The following is a 23,645-nucleotide window of genomic DNA, read 5'->3' on the forward strand; positions in this document are numbered from 1 at the left end:
AATGCTCTTCATTTTCTGTAGTTTAGCTAAGGTAATATCTAACAGGAATATTGTTTTAAAGTTAAATGTATCTTAAAATTACCTCCTCTGATTTTAATTAATTAAGTCAATTTTACTAAAATGTAGATATACCTAGACGTGTTTGCTGATAAAGTTGAGTCAATTAATATGAATCGAAAAAGAGTACAGTACTATCTTTGTGTTAGTGATCCGGGCCTAAAACAAGCGAGACGATGACAAGCAAAACCACGTGTTGTGAGGAGCTCGTGTACATAGATAGGGTTTTAGACCTAGTACAAACCATCCTTGCCGCGTCAGCATCAGCTGAATCTACTCACATACATAATGCTGGCCAGGTTCCCTTCTCTCTCCCTCCCTATAAATCTTGCCGAGCGCCGCACCCAAAACCCAAAATCCCCATCCTCAAATCGCGGACCTAGCACACTGCACTGCAGCAGCATCAGCAGGAGGGGAGCGGCGGCGGAGATGGTGGTGAAGAGCGGGGGAGTCGGCGCCGCGGACGAGGGGGCCGCGGGCGCGGCCGTCCGGCGGTGGGTGGAGGCCGGCGGCGGGAGGCTGGTGCTGGACGGCGGGCTGGCCACGGAGCTCGAGGCCCACGGCGCCGACCTCAACGACCCGCTCTGGAGCGCCAAGTGCATCCTCTCCTCCCCGCACCTCATCCGCAAGGCAAGCCCCCACGCCACCACCTTCGCCTTGCCTTGCCAGTACGGCGACTCCTTTTTTTTTTTTTTTACTATTCTAGTTTTTGTCTCTAGCTTTATGATGGAAACGGAGGTTTTCTCCTTGATTCTTGGTGAGGCTGGGTTGCTGAAATCTAGCGCTAGTTTTTTTGATGGGGAACAATTTACAATCAGCTCACCTAAACTAGTCAACGATATGAAATCACTTGATCACTACTCGCTAGCTTACAAGGTGGTTGGGAAATGTTTTTTTTTCCTTTCCAGGGATGCTGGAAAAATACCCCACAACCCGAACAGGGCAATAGCACCTGATGCGATGGTAGCATGGGCTTAAGCAAAGAAGGATTCGTTTATCTTTTCTTCGTCATGCTTTTGGCTAGAGAAGAGAGAGATAAAAAGAGGAAATTTCATCGTGATATGTTTGTTTCTAGATTTTTGATATTTTCTCGAGTTCTTAGAAAAGTTTAGAACATTGATGGGAGTGCAAATGGCGGTGTCCGCCATTATTACTGGTTAGCAAAAAATTATTGGTTAGTGAAAAGTTTAGAACATTGATAGGTAACCTTCTTTTTCTATCAATGTATCCAAAGGCAAGGGCTTTTGCGTTTTCGCGAAAAATTATTGGTTAGCAAAATTAAGCAGTCTTTTTAATTTTAGATAGGGATCGATTAACAACCAGCTCGGCTGAACAAGTCAAGATTATGAAATGCAGAAACAATGAGGCCACCAGCTTACAAGGAGGTTGGAAAATGTTCCTTTCTAATCCCAGGGATGCTGGAAATAGCACGTGATGTCATGTACCATGGGCTTTGGCAGAGGGGGATTACTTTCTTTCTAAGCCATGCTTTTGGCTGGTGAAGAGAGAAAAGCAAAAAGAAATTCTAGTTCTGTGTATATATCCACTTATATGCACTGTGATGCTACAATTTTGATGCGCATATGAAGGACAGGACTGGAGGGAAAGCTACTTACCTGCAAAAGATGGTTTGGTGTTGTAGAATGAAGCGTGTGCCAGCTGCCAAATTTTTCCTCGAACCTCAGGCCATTCAGGAATCAGGAACAAAGCTTATACCACATGCCAAATTAAAAACTTTAATTAAGTCTTTGTCATCCAGCTGGGCCTGAAATTTATAGCATGACATCGACTTCTAGGGCCACTCTTTGTCGAGCTTGAGAGTATTATGAAGTTCTTGGACCACCTCGAACATCATGTGAGTGTGACAGTGGTTCGCTAGTTCCTTCTTACCTGGCAAATGCACTGGTCTGATCTAGACAAATATCACTTCATTCCACAATATGAGCTGTTTTAGCAAATTGCTTGTATTGTGGAATGGAGGTAGTAGTTTTTTACTTTGCAATTGAGCAAGCACTAGCCGCTAGGATTAATCCAGAACATTTGAGATTCAGGACCCATGTTTTACCTATCATGTAGATGCTGGATACGGGTGTCCAGGTTATTTCAGATTTAACTATATACTGTTCTGTAAATCCATTGGTAATATGCAGTTACTATCAGGTCAACCTGCAAACCAAATCGGAACAGTCTGCATTTATAACAGAAATTCACTTTATTGGGTTTGTACTTTCTTGTGTTTAACTGTTCATTATGTGTTATTCGTATTCATTTTTGCTCTACTCATCTAGTAACTGCAGCTCATCGAAAAATTGTTCTTTCACATGTAAATAGCCATTTACGATGCTTATCTCATATGATGAAACAGGTACATTTGGACTACATAGAAGCAGGTGCGAACATTATAATCACAGCATCATATCAGGTTCCAAGATATGCACTCTTCCTTCTTTATGTTTCTGTGACATTTATGAACATACTGAGAGTCACATTTGATGTTCCAGGCTACCATTCAAGGGTTTGAGTCCAAGGGATTTTCAAAAGAACAAAGTGAAAATTTACTAACCAAGAGTGTTGAGATTGCACATGAAGCACGTGAGATGTTTCTGAAGCAACATTCAGATCAATCCACTCCCATGCACCGTCCTATTCTGGTTGCTGCTTCCATAGGAAGTTATGGGGCTTATCTTGCTGATGGCTCTGAGTACAGGTAATTTACTTCTTAAATTAGCACGTTTCTACACGTTATGGGGCTTATCTTGCTGATGGCCCTTTATTTGAAATGCATGTTAAACATATTTAAAAATGTTAGAAAAATACAAATACAAATTCCTCGTGTATACCTTGACATGTTACATGCTTACAAAGTTGTTTCAGCAAAAACCGATATGTTTCGTGCCTTGTGCAAAAAAGACAAATCTTTGGTGCTAAAATAGTCTATTTTTCGAGGCATTATTTGTCTTTTTTACACAGGGTACAAAAATTGTTGGTTTTATGTGAAACTTTACGTGCACACATAGAACCTGTCCCTCTACATGCTCAATTTTTTTCTAATTTTTTTACATTTTGGAAATATATTTTATATATACCGGGTGCATCACCCGGGATCAGATTTGGTTTTCCGACACTTCCCCACTTTACTTTGGGAAACTACTAATTGTTTGTGGCTATCACCAGCGGGGATTATGGTGAAGCTGGGACACTTGAATTCCTGAAAGATTTCCATCGGCGGAGACTTCAGGTTCTTGCAGAGGCACGTCCTGATTTGATCGCTTTTGAAACAATCCCTAACAAATTGGAAGCTCAGGTATGGTGAACTTTACTTCTTCTGTCAGGGATATGCTACCTCTAATTTTACAGTACATTCTTCTGAAATAATATCTGATGGTGTTCTGGTGATGGATCTTTTAGGCATATGTTGAACTTCTCGAGGAATGCAATATAAGTATCCCTTCATGGTTTTCCTTCAACTCGAAAGATGGAGTCCATGTTGTGAGTGGAGATTCACTAATTGAATGTGCTAAAGTTGCTAACTCATGTGCAAAGGTTGGAGCTGTTGGAATAAACTGCACGCCTCCAAGATTTATTCATAGCCTGATACTCACCATTCGGAAGGTATGAGGACATTCCCTTCTTTTTAGTTGTAAACTAAATGCAAGTTAAGATCACAACATTTTTCTGTGTCGCACAAAATGTGCATGCCCTCGTTTTTGAGTGTACAAACGATTTCTACCATATTAACTGCTGAGCAGCTGCAGTTCTGTTTGTTTGAGTTGACTAACTGTGTTTTCCTCCATAACTGCAGGTCACAGACAAGCCAATTTTGATATATCCCAACAGTGGAGAAAGATATGATGCCGAGAAAAAAGAGTGGGTGGTAAGTATATCTCAACGCACTTATGCACATTTTAAAATAGCAACGTCTTATTCTTTTGAACACAAAAAGACTTTAATCAAATACCCAAGTCTAGCTTATTTTCTGTTTCTGCTTTTCATTTTTGCACTCCACTTTAGATGGAAAGGTAATGTAAATAAAATGGACGAATGTGTCCACAATGATTTTGGGTCTGCAAAGAAAACAACTTTAGTTTTTGTGGGCAAGTCATAATAGCAAAAAAAACCTGATTTGTTTTCTTCGAGTGCATTTTAAAGGGGCCATTTCTCATATTTCCTTGATAAACATCTAGAACTATACACAGAATCCATCCTCCAGCCTGTCCAACTTAGTACCCCTGAGCCAGAACTCCAGAACACTGAAGATATGCTTCATTTGGTGTGCAGGAATCTACGGGTGTGTCAGATGGTGATTTTGTTTCTTACGTAAGCGAGTGGTGCAAGGATGGGGCTGCGCTTATTGGGGGCTGCTGCAGGACAACTCCAAACACCATCAGGGCCATAACTAGAACCCTTAACCAATTCTGCCCTGCACCATAATTATCTGTGGCATATAGTTGGGCCCTCCTTGAGGGGTGGTTTTCGTGTTGTTGTCCTATGAAGATGTTATGGAGATTTAGTAACAGTGCTGTCATGTTCTCCTGGAAATGAGACGGTTTCTTCTTGCTTGGAGATGAAACCGGTCAACGATTAACAAGAAGTAATAGCGGAGTAAGTTGTACTGAGGAGTGAGCGAAACGATCTGCGGCGAAGTTCATGACCCCTTATTATCTATTAAGAGAGTTCAAGACTATGCATGTTATACAGAGAGTTCTGGAGATGTTAACCTGGAATAAGCTCTTATGATGTGTACTAGTACTGCCTTGTGTAACTCTGTTTAATCCTAAACCTCTGTTTGAACAATGTATGGTGTATTTTAGCATGTATCTCCTGCTGAATGATTACTTCCATTGGGGTTACCAAAAAAATGCGACCAGCCAGTACAAGCCCTGGCTAGCATAGCTTTATAGAAGAAAGCTCCGCGAGCACCCGTCAATCCTAGGATTCGAGCCCGGGTGGGCAGCAGGCGCTCCCGCACTGCTAACCAACAGGTCGATGCCCTGTTCTCAATTCCATTGGGGTTACCACTACCGGTGCTACCAAGTTACCACCCCTCATTTGGTCTTCGTAGATGTTCTTTTCTTCTTCCCCAAAATATTGACACACAACAGGCATCTCTTTCCTTGGCTCTCACTCAGTCCACGCTAATCCGTGTACTATCTGCAACTGAGAAGACACAGAAGGCCTACAGGTGACTTGTAAACTGGTTGGCAAAATTGCGTGTTTCCCTCCACTAGATGAAATCGCCGCGGTGAAATGGCCCTGGCTTCAAAATGTTTTTTTTGGAGGTTCGTTACAGCATAGACCAAAGGAAAAACAGAGAGACAAGGGGGTTTTTAGGTAGGGATTAACAGACGGAACTTTGCGTTTTGTGGCAGCTGCACAATCTCGGTGGCATAAACAAAATTTTCCGAGATACTCCTCCCCAACATGAAACAATATTGGTTTTCATAAATCAAACCGCTGATTTGTTGCTGCAGGCTGGAGGTGAGGGCTTTGCACACTCACTGGAGGTAGAAACGAGTGTGACCTTTTAGAGCTCGATATTTTGAAAATGTAGAAAATAAATTATTTTAAGTTAAAAAATCTCAAAATATAATCCTGGAGGTAGTCATTCATGTGTACTACAAAATGCAAAATTGTAATTGGAAATGCTTAATATTCCATGCTACCCAAAAAAGAGAGAAGTTCGAATCTCGGTATTGTTCTTTTTGTCAGAGGATCTGAGTATTGTGAACATTAAAGATTTTCAAAACCCTAATACTCTGTATTTGTCAGAGATTATTATTTTTGTGCAAATGTTACAGCTTTTCTCCATTTCTTTTCCGTTTATTCAGTACAGAAGGGAAAACTGACTGGTAGTGATCCTACCTTTTGTGGCACGATCTGGGAGACTCGAGCCATCCCACGAACCGTGATCGTGCCTAAGCCACGGTGCAAACTAATAGGGAAATTATCTGATGTGAGCGAGCACATCTAAGGACCATGCTCAATCAACTACGGCTCGCACATGTTGCGGCTCGTTCAAAGCGAAGGAAATAAGCAATAGTTACACAAAGAATGTGACACATGCCGACTATATGGATTACAGTTGTAACAAGATCATTATTCAGTAGTACGAAACCTCTTCACGATATCACGAAGACGCTCTTCTATATCTGTCATATATGGTCTCTCATTGACATCGAGAGATAGACATTCATTTATTATCCCTGCCAAGATGTACATAAGCTGCGGATCCACCTCCACAAGTTCCTTGTCCACGAGCTCAATCATAGACTTGTCTTTTTTATAGGCCTCACTGAAGTTACTGAGTAGTCCATTCTGGTTAGAACGCGAGGCCTTCTTCCTCGTAATGAGCTCCAAGAGTACAACTCCAAAACTGTAAACATCACTTTTATTGGTCAGCATTCCGGTCTGCACAAATACCGGATCCATATAGTTCACGTCACCAATCACAGTTCCAGTATGTTCCATATCGGTGGCTATTAACCTTGATATACCAAAAAAAAAAAGTCTGATATCTTCGGTGCATAGTCATTATTGATAAGTATATTAGCTGGTTTAACGTCACCATGCAGGATTTTGGCCGTGGTTTTTGAATGCATAAAAGCTAGGCCTTCTGCTGATTCTGCTGCAATTTGTAGACGTTGACCCAAGCTGAGAGGAATGCTCTTGTCACCATGGAGAATAACATCGAGGCTACCTTTAGGCACAAATTCATATACCAATATCGGAACTTCAACTTCTATGCAACAACCTAAGAGTCTGACAATGTTCTTGTGACTAACTCGAGACTGAATGATGATCTCGTTTGTAAAGGTGTCATTGAGTTTTGACTTTTGATTGATGGGCACCTTCACGGCCACTAGCTGAGGATCGTTCCCAATGCACCCCTTGTAAACATTACCAAAGAAACCATGTCCAACAAAATTGCTTTTTTTCTTTATTTTCTTGATATCCTTGTTCTTATATAGCTTTATATTAGCAAGGTTTTGCAATATAGTTCCACCATTGTTTTGAATGTAGATCTTCCTCTTTCGTTTCTCTCTTATAAGACACACGCCGAATACAATACATATGACGATGAGAAGAACCACTAATGCACCTACATAAACAAAGAAACGTATAGACTACCATTAGAAAATTAATACCTCATGTATTAATTCTTAAAGAAAGGAATAGATTTCTCAAAATATCACTTTAGATAATTATCTCTTATTTCTGATTGATTATAAACTGTACCATGTTTATCAAAAAAGGTACCATATTTTTAATACTAAATAAATAATTATATATAAGTTCCTAAAAACAAATTGCAGTATCTCCTGGCAGAAAAACTGCCAGACGGCTGGATGTAGTCAAAATTTAGGGGGCTATATAATTGGGTAGAAAATATTATTGGGCGGAGTAACTAAAAGTTGTGACCTCGGAGTACAGTTCCACCAAGGAAAAGCTATTAATGCGTGGTAAAAAAATGGAAAAATGCTATTAGCTCCCGAGCTCCATGGAACCCTTTTTTTAAAATGGAAAACAACACTTTCGAATCTAAAAAAAACTGAAAATTTTCATATGAGTACATCTAAATATCTACTATGTACGACAATAGTTTTTTTAGAGCCATAATTTTGTAATTCTCGTGTATCCCAAAATTCTCAATAGTTTGACGTGAAACATTGTAGACCTGAAGATTATATAAATATGTATCCACATACCTAAAACCATAATTATTTGAAAGTCCTAAATACCTTTTTTTCTCATTTTACCAAAGTACCGGGCTCCATGGAGCCCGGGCTTCAAAATGATGCATTCGGTAACAAATTTCACTGTAGAAAAGAACAATAAGTTCCAAAGATGGTGAAATTTATGGAAGTGCATATAGGACCCCTTTGTGGGCTTTGATGATCAATAGCAAGCATATTCATGGACTTATGATTACGTGAATTGTTGACATGTATTTATATTGGTCCTATATGCTAGTTAGGAGAGTCATTGCAGACAGGAAAAAAAATTGGTAATGAAGAAGACTTTGGTGATTCTTCGGTGGCCATAATTGGTAATATGGTTGCCATACTATGAATGAAAATTTTACATCTGGTAGGAAGGAGATACTACCTCTTAACTCAATTCCCAGTGAGAGATCTGTTGGGAAACTACTGAAAATTCCCTCTACGAAAAATTATCTATCTGGTATTGGATCAGTCAGTCATCAGAGTGTTGGTTTTGAGTACATGGAACTGACGACAAATATGATACTCATAGTCATTATTGAACATCATTCGTGCAGACTTAACTTTGTCGTCTTCCTAGTGCCACCGTTCATTCAGACTTTGCATTGCAGCACTTCCTAGAGGTGGAGCGGTTGGTAGTTTTGTTGAGATCTGTGGGGCTTGACTTTGGATTTCCATTGACAACAGAAACAAGGGATCGCCTCCAAGTGAAACGTATCCTAGATGGTTAGACGTCGATTGAGATTCATTGAAATTTGTTAGCCAATAAGTTTATGACGGTTGGAGATCCTCTAGCACGTGGACATCTAATATGAGTGTTGGTTAGGACAAGGTCTTTGTTAACGAAAGTTCTATAGGAGGATGGCATTCCAGAGCCGGGTTGGTCTAGCTTTGTTGCTGGATCCTTTGTGACTACACACTTATCAATAATGACGCAGATCACGCTAACATGTAAACTACATGAACAAGTGACATTTCCTTTCTGCTTACTTTGTGGAAATTTATTACCTTGTTTCGCTGCTTCCTTACAATTCTAGACTAACCTAGTTTATGTATGCGATTTAATCACTATAATTAATTTTTAAGAATATCCTATTCACCTCCATGTCTAGTCAATAACTTTGGTTGAGTAAGTAGTATCAATATATTATTTGAAGGCATAGAGAGCGAATAGTGAATTAAAGACAGTGCAAGTAAATATAGCAGGATAACTACCATCCAAACAATATATTTTACTGCGTCTTGGTGAACAAATAACACAAACATACCTAAGCTGATCTTCGCTTTAAGCGAAAAACTTGGGATGCAGGGTTTTGTGAATGGATTAGCACTGTGTGAACGCTTGCGGCATGTGCATTCATAGGAACCTTGTATGTTCTTGCAGACTCCCTCACAAGGGTAGTGATCACGATGCTCACATTCATTAATATCTGCATTATTTATCAATGGCAGCAATCAGAACAGAGTATTGAACTGATCATGCATACATTATATAGTACTGATCAGAAAAGAGTAAGAAATATCTATCTTCTCATCCAAATTAGTGACTGAGTTCAGTCTAGCGCAGACGATATACACTTTGAAACCAGCCATTATCTTAACACTAGTACAACTAGAGGATCAGGCATGCTCCGCCGCACCGGCTACAACTTGTTTTGGCCGTTTTGTGCCATCCATGCTATCCGTGGGTTGAGCAGGTGTAACAACTTGCTAGTTCTTAGCTAGCTAAGAATTAACTTCGTGCTTAGTTAAATCTTACATCATTTGATTTACATCGTGATTCGTGCTAGTTATAAGTGTTGCAACTAAAATTTAATGATATCATCTAACTGAGAACGAAATTAATTTTCAGTCGACTTAGAAATAGTCACATCTTTCTCCATCTTTACAGCTATTCCTCTTTTTGGTTCACTTCGGTTCTCCATAAACTGATTTTTTAGTGGATGGCTCCCAGCCCTAACCGCCGCTGCCGCCGCCGCCGGTAGCGCCTCCGGGGCAAAGACCCACGGGGCGTGGCGGCGGCGGGGGCCCTTCCTCGTCGACGCATGGTGGACGGCGGCCGGATCTCCCCTCCTCGAGCATGGCGGACGCGCAGATGGGATGGGTGGCGGCGGCCTGCGCTGCGCCGCCTTCTCCCGTCGGCTCTCCCGTGGTGGACCAGCCGGCGCGGTTGGGATGGGCGGCGGCGGCCTGCGCTGCGCTCCCTCCTCCTGTCGGCTCTCCGCAGCACTCCGGTAGGGGCTGGTGGTGGGCGACGGCCAGGCCCATGGCCTGCGCCAATTTCCCCCCGCCTCTCGCCGGTGAGTGGAGGCGATCTTGGGCTTCACCCGCGACACGAGGTCGCTCGGGGCAGCAGCCTTGGGTACGACGGTGGGGGTGGCCCTCTTCTTCGCCGGAGAGGGTCGGCCTGCGGTTGGTGGTGGTGGATCTATCGATCTATCACCGCGTTCCGGCGGCGAGATGGAGATGCTTGGAAGCCGGCGACGGAGTCGCCGGTGGAGGGTTGGAGTGGCCATCCCGGGATGGTCGCCGACGTGGGGGTCCGACCTGAATAAAGGATGTGGTCCTAGGGTCTCTCTTGCGTGAAGAGGAAGACCCACCGGAGGCCCGGACTCGTGATCTAGCCGGAGTGTTGAGTTCCTGAAGGCTCCGCCGGCGAATGTAACAGCTGCTTTGTGCCCGGAGTTTGCTGGATCGGTGGTATTCGGTCGTGCGCACCCATGCTTTTATTCCGACCGATTGGTTCTGGAGGGAGCGACGCGAAGCTCTTTTTCTGTGTTGACATCAAGTGACTATGGATCCATGATGAAAGTCGGAAGAAGAGAAGTTCATGAAGGCCAGAGGGGAGGACTAGCTAAGGGAGGTTCAAGTCTTCCGCGCAGTTGAGGGACTTGCTTGGTGTTCCGGGCTTCACAACAGCGGTATGATAGTGGGGGCGACAACACAGGTGAAGTTCAGAGTCCTATCTTTCAGGGTGAAAACCCAAGGTCTGGCCTTAACTGGTTGTGCCTGACAATGACCTTGTTGGAGGCATTGTTTTGAGAGTGGGGACTATCTTCGTGGTGAAAACCCAAGATCGTTGATCGGGCGACGACAGTTGTTAGAGCATTGTTCCCTTCTTGGAGGCGTCGTTTTGGAGAGTCTGTTTTTCAGGTGTTGTCTTGGCGGTGGATGTATTGTTGTTGTTAGGCCCGAGATACTGTAGCGGGACTTTTGTTTCTTAGTTTTCTTTTCCTTTTTTTTGGCTGTGTGCATCCGTAGTGCCATTAGGGTGGTGCGTTGTTGCAGAGGCCGGGTGTAATTGGTATCTTTTTGAGATTAATATATTCCCTTTATCGAAAAAAAAGAGGAGCTGGACAGACTAGAGCTACATGCACCGGCCGGCCCATGGGCAATAATGGGTGATTTCAACCTCATTCTTCATGCCAATGATAAAAACAATCCTAATTTAAATCTTTGCATGATGAGGAAGTTTCGACGAGTGGTGGATGACCTGATGCTTAATGATATCCTCCTTAATGGTTGGGCTTTTACGTGGACGAACGACAAACAGAATAGCGCGCTCACACAGGGATAATCGAGTTCTTGGCTCGGTGTACCTAAAAAAAGAAGTTCTTGGCTCGGTGGAGTGGCCATTTCTTCTCGAGATTCTCCAGCAGAAGGGTATATTTGGTCATAGATGGAGTACCTAGATAGTTATGCTGCTCGCTTCAGCTTCATCAAGCATTTTCCTGAATGGATCCCCGGGTCCTAAAATTTGGCACGCGAGAAGTTTAAGGCAATGAGATGCGTGACATGTGAGGATTAGCGAGCGTGCCACGGTTTGGTTGGAGGCTCTAATGAGCATTCCTCCGTTCCGTATTAACTCTCGCCGGTTTTTTTAGATTCACACACATATACACATATATACAGGCGTGTTGCTAGATAAATTTGCGATAGTTAATACGAAACAGAGGTAGTTACTTCTCTGGAACAACATTATTATCTAAATCTTGATCTAGCGAATCGTGCACTGAGGAAGAACATTTGAGTAGGCTTCGCTTGCTTGCTTTCGGCCCCTATGCGGGCGAGAAGGAGCCAACCCCAACCGCTGCCGCCCGCCCCCTTTTTCTCCCCCTCCCCGCCGCCGCCACCGGCGCGTGCCGCCGAGCGTTGCTCGCGCGGTGCTAGCGGGGGCGGCCAGCCTTTCCCCGCGGCGGTGTGCCTAGGCTAGGTGCTGGTCTGGTGTAGCCAGGCGGTTCTCGTGGCGGCGGTGCCGCTCTTTGGCGGCGGGACAATGCGATGGTTTGGCGGCGGATGGCCGGTCACCGGCGCGTGATAGGCTGCGCTCTCCTAGCCCAGATCTGGGTCCTCTGGGCCCCATCTAGGTTTGGGCGGGCCGTCTCAGGCCCGGTTGTTGTTCCCTAGAGGTGGATGCGGGGCTTCGGTGGGGTTGGGTGGTGGCGGCGCTGCACGCCAGCCTGTTGCAGTGTGGCGGCAGAAACTTTATGGGCCAGGTTGGGCCTAGCCGGGCCAATAGGGGCTCGGTGTGTTTCTGCTGGCACGTTCGATCTGCTACCGCGATGGTGATGGAGGAAGTTCCCTCCGGCGTGGCTGCGGTGATGCTTCCCTTGACCTTGTTGTGCCCTTTCTTCCCTCGAGGCCTCGTGTATGGGACCATTGTGAGACGGCGAGGATGGCTTCAAGATCGTGGTGGCAGTTGGGTGGAGCACTCTGATTCATCTGGGGTGGTGGTGGTTTAGGGGATCGGGAGAAATCCTTGTTGGCTTGTTTGATGCCGAAGCAGTGACGCATGCGGGTGTCGTCTTTCCTCCCTGAAGGGCGTTAGGGATACCCCTACCCAATCCTCTCCGTGTACCGGGGGAAACTATAGGACTCGTCGTCGCTTCCTTGTTGAAGGTGTTGTTTGGTATGCGACATCTTGATGCGCTAGGTAGCGGTGGGCTTCTTCGAAGGGCGCAGTGATTGTGGGCCATTTTCGTTTTTGTCGATCTGCGGTGTCGGTATTAGTTTCTTTTATATTTCTCTTTTCTTTCTTTTGGGTTTGATGTGGTCTTTACCTCAGCGGTGGGTGTTAAACTGTATAAGTGAATTGCCTAACTCTTTCCATCAGATCGGTCTTTTGGAATAGTTGGTTAGTGCATGAAGCTTAACATGATATCAGAGCTAGGGTCTCAAGTTTGAGTCCTGGTTTTCACAATTTATTCTATAAATTGCTGTTACTCCCCTCGGGTTTCTATCTTGCATTGGTCGGTTGCCCTATATTAATATAGCGGGATGGAAACCTATTTCAAGTAATCAAACAAATCTGCACATGTATTTTACTTTTGGGAATTACAGGCATGTGGCAGCCTATCGGGAGGAGCTTACCGATACAACCATCCAGAATGTAGGGATTGCCCTCGTAGCCGTCGCTGCATGTGCAGACGTATCCAGGTCCGTTGGTAGAGTTGAGGCAGCGGCTGTTGTGGCTTCTGCAGGCGTAAGCCTTCTCCTCCATGGCCTGCTGGCACGTGAGGTTGTCGCGGATGGCCCAGTCGAGCGTCACCGGCATCAACAAGGGTTTCTGATGTAGGTCCATGTTAAGGTTGGAGGTGTGGAAGGTGTAATAATCCTTCTCCGCTAGAAACGCATAGTCGCAGGGGCTGAAGCTGACCGCCTGTATACCGTTCTCGATGCTGTCGCTGCCGAATTCGACGGTGTTGTCTACGAGGTCTGGCGGGATGTCGGCGCGACAGAAGCCAACACCTGAGCAGCCACCGCTCACCGCGCTCTTGGAGTCCTCGCAGTAGCAGGCGCAGCCGGCGAGCTGGGTGTAGAAGATGGTGCTGTTGCTTTCGCCGGCGACAGGGCGCGGCTTGCTTCGGAGGAAGCCCAAGGTGGCGCAGCCAAGGACGAAGAAGTAGTTCCTGGCGTGGGAGATGCGGTACACGCCGTCGTTGTTGAACTGTATGTCCGTGTAGTCTTGTGACCCGTTGAAGCCGCCCGAGGAGTTGTAGCACTGCCACCCTGCGGGCAGCCACACGCGGGCCTCCGCCCTCTCGATGGAGAAGTTGCCGATCGGAATGGGCTTTTCGTCGCCGCCGGTGGTGGGGAGCACCGGCTTGCCGGCGTCACAAACGACTCCGAACCCCTTGTGGAAGTCACCGTTGCCGTTGCCGTCGTCGATGCCGAACGGGTAGGGGATATCAACGCCACCGCAGCTGTGCGGGCCGTCGGTGACGATCTTGTAAGCATCCTCAACCGCCCTAACTATTCCTGCTAGCGAAAGAAGCAGCAGGAATTGGAATGTCCTCGACATCACTATCTAGCTAGAGTACTTCTCTCGATCGATTTGTGATTTGCAGTGATCCCATAGCAAGCATGCATGTGTTTAAATAGCTAAGATGTTGGCCGCGTGCATGAATGCATGGATTAAAAAAGTGTTGCTACCACCACTAGTAGAAAAAAGACCTTTCATTCCAGCCCATTAGTACCCAAATATTTTGACTCGGGACTAATGGGGTCTTTAGTCCCGGTTTTGCTGGTGAACCAAGACTAATGCTCCAGCCCAGGACTAAAGGGTACCCTTTAGTCTCGGTTGGTAACACCAACCGGGACTAAAGGGTTATGGTGGGATGCGACCGGCGCAGGCTTCTTTAGTCTCGGTTCGTAACACCAACCGGGACTAAAGGTTATTTTTCTGGTTTTACTCCCCATGCACCCTTCACCACCACCACCACACCCCCCCCTGGATCGCCTTTTTAACTCTGTAAAATAGAAAAGAAAATGATAGAAAATTCAAGAAATAAAATCTTTTGAGATTCCTATATGTTACGCAACCTACTATTAGAGAAAATTAAGAAATTCGAATTTTCACTTATTTTGCAAAAAAGGTTTGAAAAATGGTAAAACCGCATTAACTTTTTCATACGACGTCGAAAAAAAACGTATAATATATCAAAATCATCGTGGGAAAAAGTTACATCCGAATTCATCGGGGTTTACCCGGTTAGCCAATTTTTAGATTCTTAAAATTCCAAATGAAAATACGAAAGCAGGAAGATTTTAGTTTTTGCTATAAATTATGGATTTTATTTTTTTTAAAAAATAAAATTATTAATTGCATTCTGCATAAAGATTACTATTACTTTTAACCAATTTTTAGATTTTCAAATTTTTAGGTTTTAGGTTTGGCAAAAAAATATTTAAAAAATTTAAAAAATACAAAATAAAAATTATTGTTTATTTATTTATTCAAGTTCATTATTACATCATTACTTTTGTTTATTAAAAGAATTATTTGAAATTCAAACAATAAATAAATGTGACATCAATCAACATGTTAACAGGATTGATATGATACTAGTATCTCATACATGCACGCGAAGCACTTGGATGCGGGACGGAATGGAACTCGGAAGTTAAGCGTGCTAGTGTGGGAGGATGGATGACCGAGCGGGACGTGTGACCACGAGTAAGTAAAACTAGAGATAATTGCAGTTAGACACTAAACTATGTAAATAACTGAAATAATAGAAATTCTGAAAAATAGAAAAAAAAAGAGGGAGTGAAAAATAATTAGAAACCTAATTTTTTTTAATGAAATAGCCTTTAGTCCCGGTTCGTGTTACAAACCGGGACTAAATGTCCTTCGTGTTACAAACGTGGATGGACCTTTAGTCCCGGTTCGTAAGCAACCGGGACTAAAAGGGGAAATCTTTAGTCGCGATCCTTTAGTCCCGGTTGCACAACCAGAACTAAAGCCCGTTGTGAACCGGGACTAAAGGCCCTTTTTTCACTAGTGCACTCCAAAAATGACGGCATGCTTGGGACAAAAGACGAGTCTTCTAATGGAGCTAGCTAGTGTGCCTACTTGTGTCAGGGGTTGGACTTGCTAGGCTCAATACGACTTGACTCGTTAAACTCGTGATCAGTAAGGTTTGGATCGTTAAAGATAACAAGCTAAAATTATTAATGTGTGGCTTTGTTCATTATGTGCTCTGGCATGTTCACGAGCTGCTCGTTAAGATCGCTATTTTTTTTATCTAAGGTTAACTAATACTGTAATACATACATGTTTCATTGGTGTTTTCATGCACCAATATGCATGGTACATGCTGATATATATTAGCCAAACATATTAGCGGAGCATTACGATTTAGCTAGCAAAGCAAGCTATGCATAAGAGCAAGTACAATAGAGTCCAGTCAGCTGACTATAAAGCATTAAATAATATATTTTAGATGAGTTGGAGGAGAGAGAAGAGGAGAGATAAGGGAGGTGGGCTACTATGCAATAACTAAACTTTCAGACGCGCTCCTGAAAGACTTTCGTGAGAGTGAAAGGTGAGCCATATGTTAGTAAAGTGCTTCATTCTTATAGCCAACTATTATACATGTTAGCTATATGATGACTACAAATGATATGACATCTTGTTATAGCCAGCAGTTGGCTATACTATTGGAATTGCTCTAAGCAATCCAAATAAATTAGTTAAGGTCGTAACTTACGAGCTGCTTGCGTGGCTCGATCGCTTGCGCGTTTAGCCCTATCTACCTACCACAACGACAAGTTGAGTCACTTGTGTAGCCAGTTGCAGCAAAGGAAGACACATGTGCCTAACTTCGTAGTTTTGTCCTTTTTTGGGCGTAAGTTTCGAGGTTGTGGCCTTATTGTAAGGGAGATTAATATTTTTATATATATATATCTGTCTTATTTTCTTTAGTTTGGTTGGGGTAGCCGCCGACGGTTCAGTCTTCAGTGTGTTCAGATAGCCCCGTGGTTTTTTCTCAACTTTTTTCTACCCTAGACACGGGTTGGCCAAATGGATCCGCTCGTCAAGTGTCTTGCAATACAGTTGTACTAGTCTACTCTCCTCTTGGGTGATGGCTACATGCACAGCTACATCATCCATATGTTATCACCGTGATGTCATATATTTACTCCTAGAAACATGCCTGGGCAACTCGGCCTCCCAGGCCTCTGAAGGGGGATTTAATCTGGACCGTCAATTTGCGAAGCTACAGTAGATTTTCACCACCGTACCGCTTTTCACTTGGGCCGTCAGATGTAGTAATTTCGCTTGTCACTTGCTCAGTCTCTGGTAGAGTCCATGACGCGCGGGACCATGAATATGCGGGGCCGCCGGTGGGAGGCAGCGATGGCCGCTTGTCTGCGTCGCCTTCGTTGGTGGGAGGCGCGAGATATCTGTGGGCAGTGAAAACCTAGATCGAAAGCAACCAATTCCCGCATCTCCTCCTCTCCCCAATTCCCACTGCTCCTCTTCCCCAATTGGCTGCCTTGACGTGCAAAGGGGTCGAATCCGTGGGGGAAGCTGCGGTGGCGGGCGGGAGCAGGCGCCGGAGGAGCTCATCCTCGAGGAGGGTGGAGGCACGACGATGAGGGAGGAACCGGCGTCGGCCGCGGGTGGGAGGTCGGCGGCCAGCTTTTCCAGATGCTCGGATGACCTCCTCGTCTACGGGACGGCGACGCGCGAGTGCGTCGTGGAGGATGAGTTGGACGGAGCGCCGGTCGGAACGGGCGAGGCTGTTGGCACCGACGATGGAGATTGACGAGGAGCAGACAGAGCCGGAATGGACAGCGCGTCGCGTCAAACCTTTTGTGTCTTATTTCCTTTTGTGTTTTGTACTCAGATAAAATATAGTTTTTTGTGAATTAATCAGTAATTGGGTGATTAGGAGGGTGGTATACCTAATGGCCTACCCCGTGAGGGACCCTAGCATAGGTATGACCTCGTCAATCTTGAAACTTTGTAACTCTAGTATTTTATAAACGCTATATGAGTGTGTATGTCCCGCTTAGTGGTACGTCATTTATTATTTCTGATTTTACCACTCATCACTTTAAAATATTACATACATAGACACTGTCACTACTGTTAATAAAAGGCCGTGTGCATCTTCATGATGCAGAAGCCGGGGTTAAACTCCCCATTTCGAAAAAAAGACACTGCCACTATTAAAGAACATGCCTTTCGTCTAAAGCCCCTGCGAGCTTTAGTCTCGGTTTTAAAACAAACCGAGACCAGTGGGTGGCATTGGTCCCGGTTCGTTTGGCATGGGGCAACGTCACCCTCTAGTCTCGGTTCGTTTGGGGCCTTTGGTAATACAAACTGGGACAAAAGGGGGTGCAGCAGTGCGCGTCAGGGTGTGTCAGGCCCCGACACCTTTTAGTCCCGGTTGGTATCACCAACCGGGACCAAAGGTCTATCCTTTAGTCCTGGCCTGTATTACCAACAGGGACTAATACTCATCTCTATATATACCCCTTCCCTATCCAAGTGTGAACCACACTTAGCATTTTCCACTTCTTAGCACAAGAGAGGTGTATGTTGCTTTGCTCTCTTCTTATGCACAAGAGGTGTTCGATGAAATGTCTAAGAGCTTTTGCCACTTGAGTTCACACAAAACAAGCCACACTTAAAGCTTGCTCCTGTCTTTTTCCTTCTCCATCGTGGTTAACAACTTTATCCTTTCGTTTGTCATTGATAAAATGCATGTGTATATATACATCGCTTCACTAATCATGATGTTCTGTCATAGTTTTTTGATAAGCTTAATTATATCATGCAGATGAATCGGCAATGGATGTACAGTGACCGACACCTTGACGAGTTCACTTCGGGCCAGCAAAATTTTATCAATGTGGCCGAGGAAAACAAATGGGGTGGTTTTATGTATTGTCCATGTGTTAACAGTTAGAATATCATAAATTACTCTTCCTGGAGGACCATTCACACCCACCTGCTGCGGTCCGGTTTCATGCCCCACTAAAATTGTTGGACCAAGCTCGGAGAAAAGGGAGTTATCATGGAAGATAATGAAAAAGAAGAGGATGATGACAACTATCCCATGTTCGCTGAATACGGTGATACAGCAAAGGGGGATTGTTCTCCAACAGAAACCAATGAAGAAAATGAAGCAGAAGATCAAGAGGCATCAGATGAGGCTGCTGATTATCTTGGTCGGGCCATTGCTGATGCAAGGAGAGATGGTGAAGCTGAAAAAGGTTGAACTTCGACCAGATGTTAGAGGATTCCAACAAATTATTGTACCCAACTTGCAAAGATGACCAGAAAAAGCTAGGTAGCACACTAGAATTGTTGCAATGGAAGGCAGAGAACGGTGTGACTGACTCGGGGTTTGAAAAGTTGCTGAAAATAATTAAGAAGCAGCTTCCAAGGGGTAACGAATTGCCCGCCAGTACGTATAAAGCGAAGAAGGTTGCATGTCCTCTAGGATTAGATGTGCAGAAGATACATGCATGCATTAATGACTGCATCCTATACCGAGGCGAGTACGCGAATTTAGATGCATGCCCAGTGTGGACTGCATTGCTGTATAAGATCAAAGGATATGACCCGTGTGACGTTGAGGGGAGCTCCCCAGGAAGAGGATTCCTGCCAAGATTATGTGGTATGCTCCTATAATACCACGGCTGAAACGTTTGTGCAGAAATAAAGAGCACGCTGGGATGTTGCGATGGTACAAAAAAGACCGAAAGAAAGACGCGATGTTGAAACACCCTGTTGATGGGTCACAGTGGAGAAAAATCGATAGAAAGTACCCGTACTTTGCAGTGGACGCAAGGAACTTAAGGTTTGGTCTAAGTACAGATGGCATGAATCCTTTTGGAGAGCAGAGCTGCAATCATAGCACCTGACCGGTGACTCTATGTATCTATAACCTTCCTCCTTCGTTCTGCATGAAGCGGAAGTTAATTATGATGCCAGTGCTCATCCAAGGCCCGAAGCAACCCGGCAACGACATTGATGTGTACCTGAAGCCATTAGTAGCAGCTGTGGGCCATAATAGGTGTACGTGTATGGGATGAGCACAAACAAGAGGAATTTGACCTACGAGCGCTGCTTTTCGTAACCATCAGCGATTGGCCTACTTTTGGTAACCTTTCAGGACAGTTAAACAAGGGATACAATACCTGCACGCACTGTTTAGATGAGACGGACAATGTATATTTGGATAAATCTAAGAAGATCGTGTACCTAGGGCATCGTTGATTTCTTACGCGTACCCATCCCGTAGGAAAGAAAGGCAAGCGTTACAACGATGAGCTAGATCACCGGAAGAAGCCTGCACATCATCATGGTGATGATATATTTGGTATGGTCAAGGATCTAGAAGTAATATTTGGAAAGGGTACTGGCGGACAGCCTATTCCGAATGACGTTGGAGGACACAATGGCCATGTGGAAGAAGAAATCTATATTTTGGGAGCTACCCTATTGGAAAGTCCTAAAGGTCCGCTCTTCAATCGATGTGATGGACGTGACGAAAAATCTTTGCGTGAACCTGCTAGGCTTTCTGGGCGTGTACGGGAAGACAAAAGATACACAAGAAGCACGGGAGGACCAGCAATGCATGAAAGGCCTAAAAAACTGCACGAGACAAATAAAGGGCGTCATTACTCCAGCTACGCTCTTACAAAAGCAGAGAAGGAAATCTTTTTTGAATGCCTGAACAGTATCAAGATCCCGTCTGGATTCTCCTCCAATATAAAGGGAATAGTAAATATGGCAGAGAAAAAAATTCCAGAACCCGAAGTCTCATGATTGCCACGTGATAATGACGCAGTTGCTTCCGATTGTATTGAGGGGTCTTCTATCAGAAAATGTTCGATTGCCCATTGTGAAGCTATGTGCATTCCTCAATGCAATTTCTTAGAAGGTAATCAATCCAGAAAGACTACAGGGGTTGTAGAAAGATGTGGTCCAATGTCTTATTAGTTTTTGAGCTGGTGTTCTCACCATCCTTCTTCAATATTATGACGCATGTCCTCGTTCACCTGGTCGATGAGATTTCCATTCTCGGTCCTGTGTTTCTACACAATATGTTCCTCTTTGAGAGGTTCATGAGAGTCTTAAAGAAATATGTTCATAACCGAGCTAGGCCAGAAGGAAGCATCTCCAAGGGCTATGGAACAGAGGAGGTCATTGAGTTCTGTGTTGACTTTATTCCTGACCTTAAGCCGATTGGTGTTCCTGAATCGCGGCACGAGGGGAGACTGAGTGGAAAAGGCACGCTAGGAAAGAAAGCAATGCTATGTAGGGATGGGCATTCTTTCACTCAAGCACACTACACAGTTCTACAAAATTCCACCTTGGTGGCTCCGTATATCAATGTACACAAGAATTTTGTACGCTCCCAGAACCCAGGGTAGTCGGAGAACTGGATTATACGTGAACACATTTAAACTTTCGCGGTTGGTTGCAAAACATCTCATGAATGACACTACTGTTGAAAATCCGCTGTACTTGTTGGCACATACACCACCTTTGACTGTATTGACTTTCCAAGGGTACGAGATAAATGGAAATGCATTTTACATGATCGCCCAAGATAAAAAGAGCACCAACCAAAATAGTGGATCCGCTTTGATGCAACAAACAACAAAGGCCAAAAGGACACATATTATGCTCTGGAGCCCCCTGGCCTCCACTGACCTCACCCTTCCGCTCTAAATGCCTCCCGACGCGAAAACCCTAAAGACACCAGCCTTCGTCCATGAAAAGTTCCGTAACTCCGCATCCGCCGACGACAAGATCTAGGGGACAGAAGTATCTGTTTCGGCACCCTTCCAGGACGGGAAATTGCCCCCACAGCCATCTCCGTCGGCTCCACCGTCATCTCGGTCGCTGTTACTGACTCCCATGATGAGGAATGTGTAGTTCTCCCCCGAGGTTGAGGGCTTTACCAGTAGTTATGTGGTCTAGTTATCTCTCTATGGTATGATCATTATGTTATCATGAGCTTTGTAATCTAATTGAATAAGTAGATGTTATTCTTCAACTATTATGCTACTCAAGTGGTTTTATTATGTGATCTCCAGGACACCTTGTCCAACGGTATGAAGGTGATAGTGTGCACAACGTGTTTATTTCTTAAGCTTAATTTACAGAAATACTTATGAATTGTGGTATCTAGTTAGTACCATCTTTGTATGCTCAAGGTGATAGTGTGGGGCGTCCATAGATTGGGAATACGTACTTTAAGGAATGCTTATACAGCCCTACGCAGTGAATTTGTGTTTGTTATCAAATCGTAGAGTGGTTTAGAGTAACGTAATGAAGTGATAATATCTATGTATTCAATTATGGCATCATTGTTGAGAGTGTCCATTAGTGAAAGTAAGAAGTCCCAGGCCTTGTTTTTAAGCATTGAAACATTGTTTACAACCAGTTCGGCTACATGTTTGCTTGCTACCATTTTTATTTCAGATTAGAATTACTACTCATAATCATTCATATTACTTGTATTTCACTATCTCTTCACCGAACTAGTGCACATATACACCTGACAAGTGTATTGGGTGCGTTGGGGACACAAGAGATTTCTTGTATCGTAATTGCAGGGTTGCTTGAGAGGGATATATTTGACCTCTGCCTCCCTGAGTTCGATAAACCTTGGGTGATCCACTTAAGGGAAACTTGTTACTATTCTACAAACCTCTTCACTTGGAGGCCCAATATTATCTACAAGAATAGAAGCGTGTGTAGACATCAAGCTCTTTTTTGGCGCCGTTGCCGCGAGGTAAGGTAAAATTTACTCACATCCTCTGGTTACTAAGTCTTTTAGTTGTTGGTGAGTGCTCGAAGTTATTTCCTTTAGATTCTGCAATTATATATTTTTGTTTCTTGTTTTTATTTTTAGTAGTTAGGCTTAATGGAAAACAACAACAAAATTAGAGAGCTTTAAAGTTTATCTTGAGTTAGGACATGAGGTGTTTGAAGAGAAAATTAAAAAAACCTATGAAACTTTATTTGCATGCTAATAGCAATATTATTTGTATGAATTCTTTGAACACCATTATTTCTAATGCTATGGAAAAGTCTAACCTTGGGGAAGCTGGTTTTGATGAGCATGATATTGTTAGTTCCCCAAGCACGAAGGATGAAATTTACTTTATGATACTATGCTTCCAATATATGATGATTACGATAATTATGTTATTTTAAGTCCACCTACTGTTGAGGAGAAAAGTAATTATGATTACAACATGCCTCCTATATTTGATGATTATGGTGATGAGAATAATAATGATAGCTATTTTGTTGAATTTGCTCCCACTACAATTAATAAGAATGACTATGCTTATATGGAGAGTAATAATTATTTTATGCATGTGGCTCATGATAATGTTTTATGTGATAGTTATATTGTTGAGTTTATTCATGATACTACCCAAAGTTATTATGAGAGAGGAAAATATGGTTGTAGAAGTTTTCATGTTACTAAAACACCTCACTATATGCTGAAAGTTTTGAAGTTGCTCTTGTTTTATCTTCCTATGCTTGTCACTTTGTTCTTTGTGAATCTATTTGTGTACAAGATTCCTATCCATAGGAAGTGGGTTAGACTTAATTTTTTTATATTTGCTTCTTGATTCTCTCTTTTACTTCAATTCATATTTCTTATGTGAGCATCTTCTCAAACAACTGCGCCAAGTTGAAAGGCGTTAAAGAAAAACACTCTTGGGAGATAACCCATGTTTATTTTCTGTAATTCTTCTTTTCTTGAGTCTTGGAAGTTTTTGCCTCTGTAACAACCTCTTCTTATCATTTTTGTTTCGTTTTTGTGCCAAGAGTAGCCTCTAATAGAAAGAAAGTAAGATTTGGGGAAATTGCCGTTCAGAAACAGATTCTGTGTTGTTACCACAAAAATTCGTACTCCCAGCCAGTATGTAATTTTGACCTGCCAATTTTTGAGCATATGACCCGGGTTATTATCTAACTTTAATTAGTTTTTCACTTTTCAATATGAGAAACATAGGATTTTCTAAAAAATCGATCTTTATCTGTTATTCTGTTTTGACAGATTTCTGTCACTATTTGCATTTACCTCTTATTCT

General features: G+C 43.5%; 1 protein-coding gene and 1 pseudogene across 1 annotated transcript; one reads left to right on the forward strand and one right to left on the reverse strand.

Moving 5' to 3' along the window:
- Positions 1-471: 471 nt before the first annotated feature.
- Positions 472-4,889, forward strand: LOC124653096 (homocysteine S-methyltransferase 3-like). The gene is made up of 7 exons (XM_047192149.1): positions 472-687; positions 2,423-2,479; positions 2,559-2,764; positions 3,232-3,361; positions 3,466-3,669; positions 3,860-3,931; positions 4,336-4,889. The coding sequence occupies exons 1-7, from the start codon at positions 487-489 to the stop codon at positions 4,486-4,488; spliced, it is 1,023 nt and encodes a 340-aa protein (XP_047048105.1). The 5' UTR covers positions 472-486; the 3' UTR covers positions 4,489-4,889.
- A 1,264-nt stretch (positions 4,890-6,153) lies between these two features.
- Positions 6,154-14,079, reverse strand: LOC124655860 (annotated as a pseudogene).
- Between the last annotated feature and the right edge of the window lie 9,566 nt (positions 14,080-23,645).

This window comes from Lolium rigidum, chromosome 5 (genome assembly GCF_022539505.1).
Source record: "Lolium rigidum isolate FL_2022 chromosome 5, APGP_CSIRO_Lrig_0.1, whole genome shotgun sequence".
Lineage (NCBI taxonomy): Eukaryota > Viridiplantae > Streptophyta > Magnoliopsida > Poales > Poaceae > Lolium > Lolium rigidum.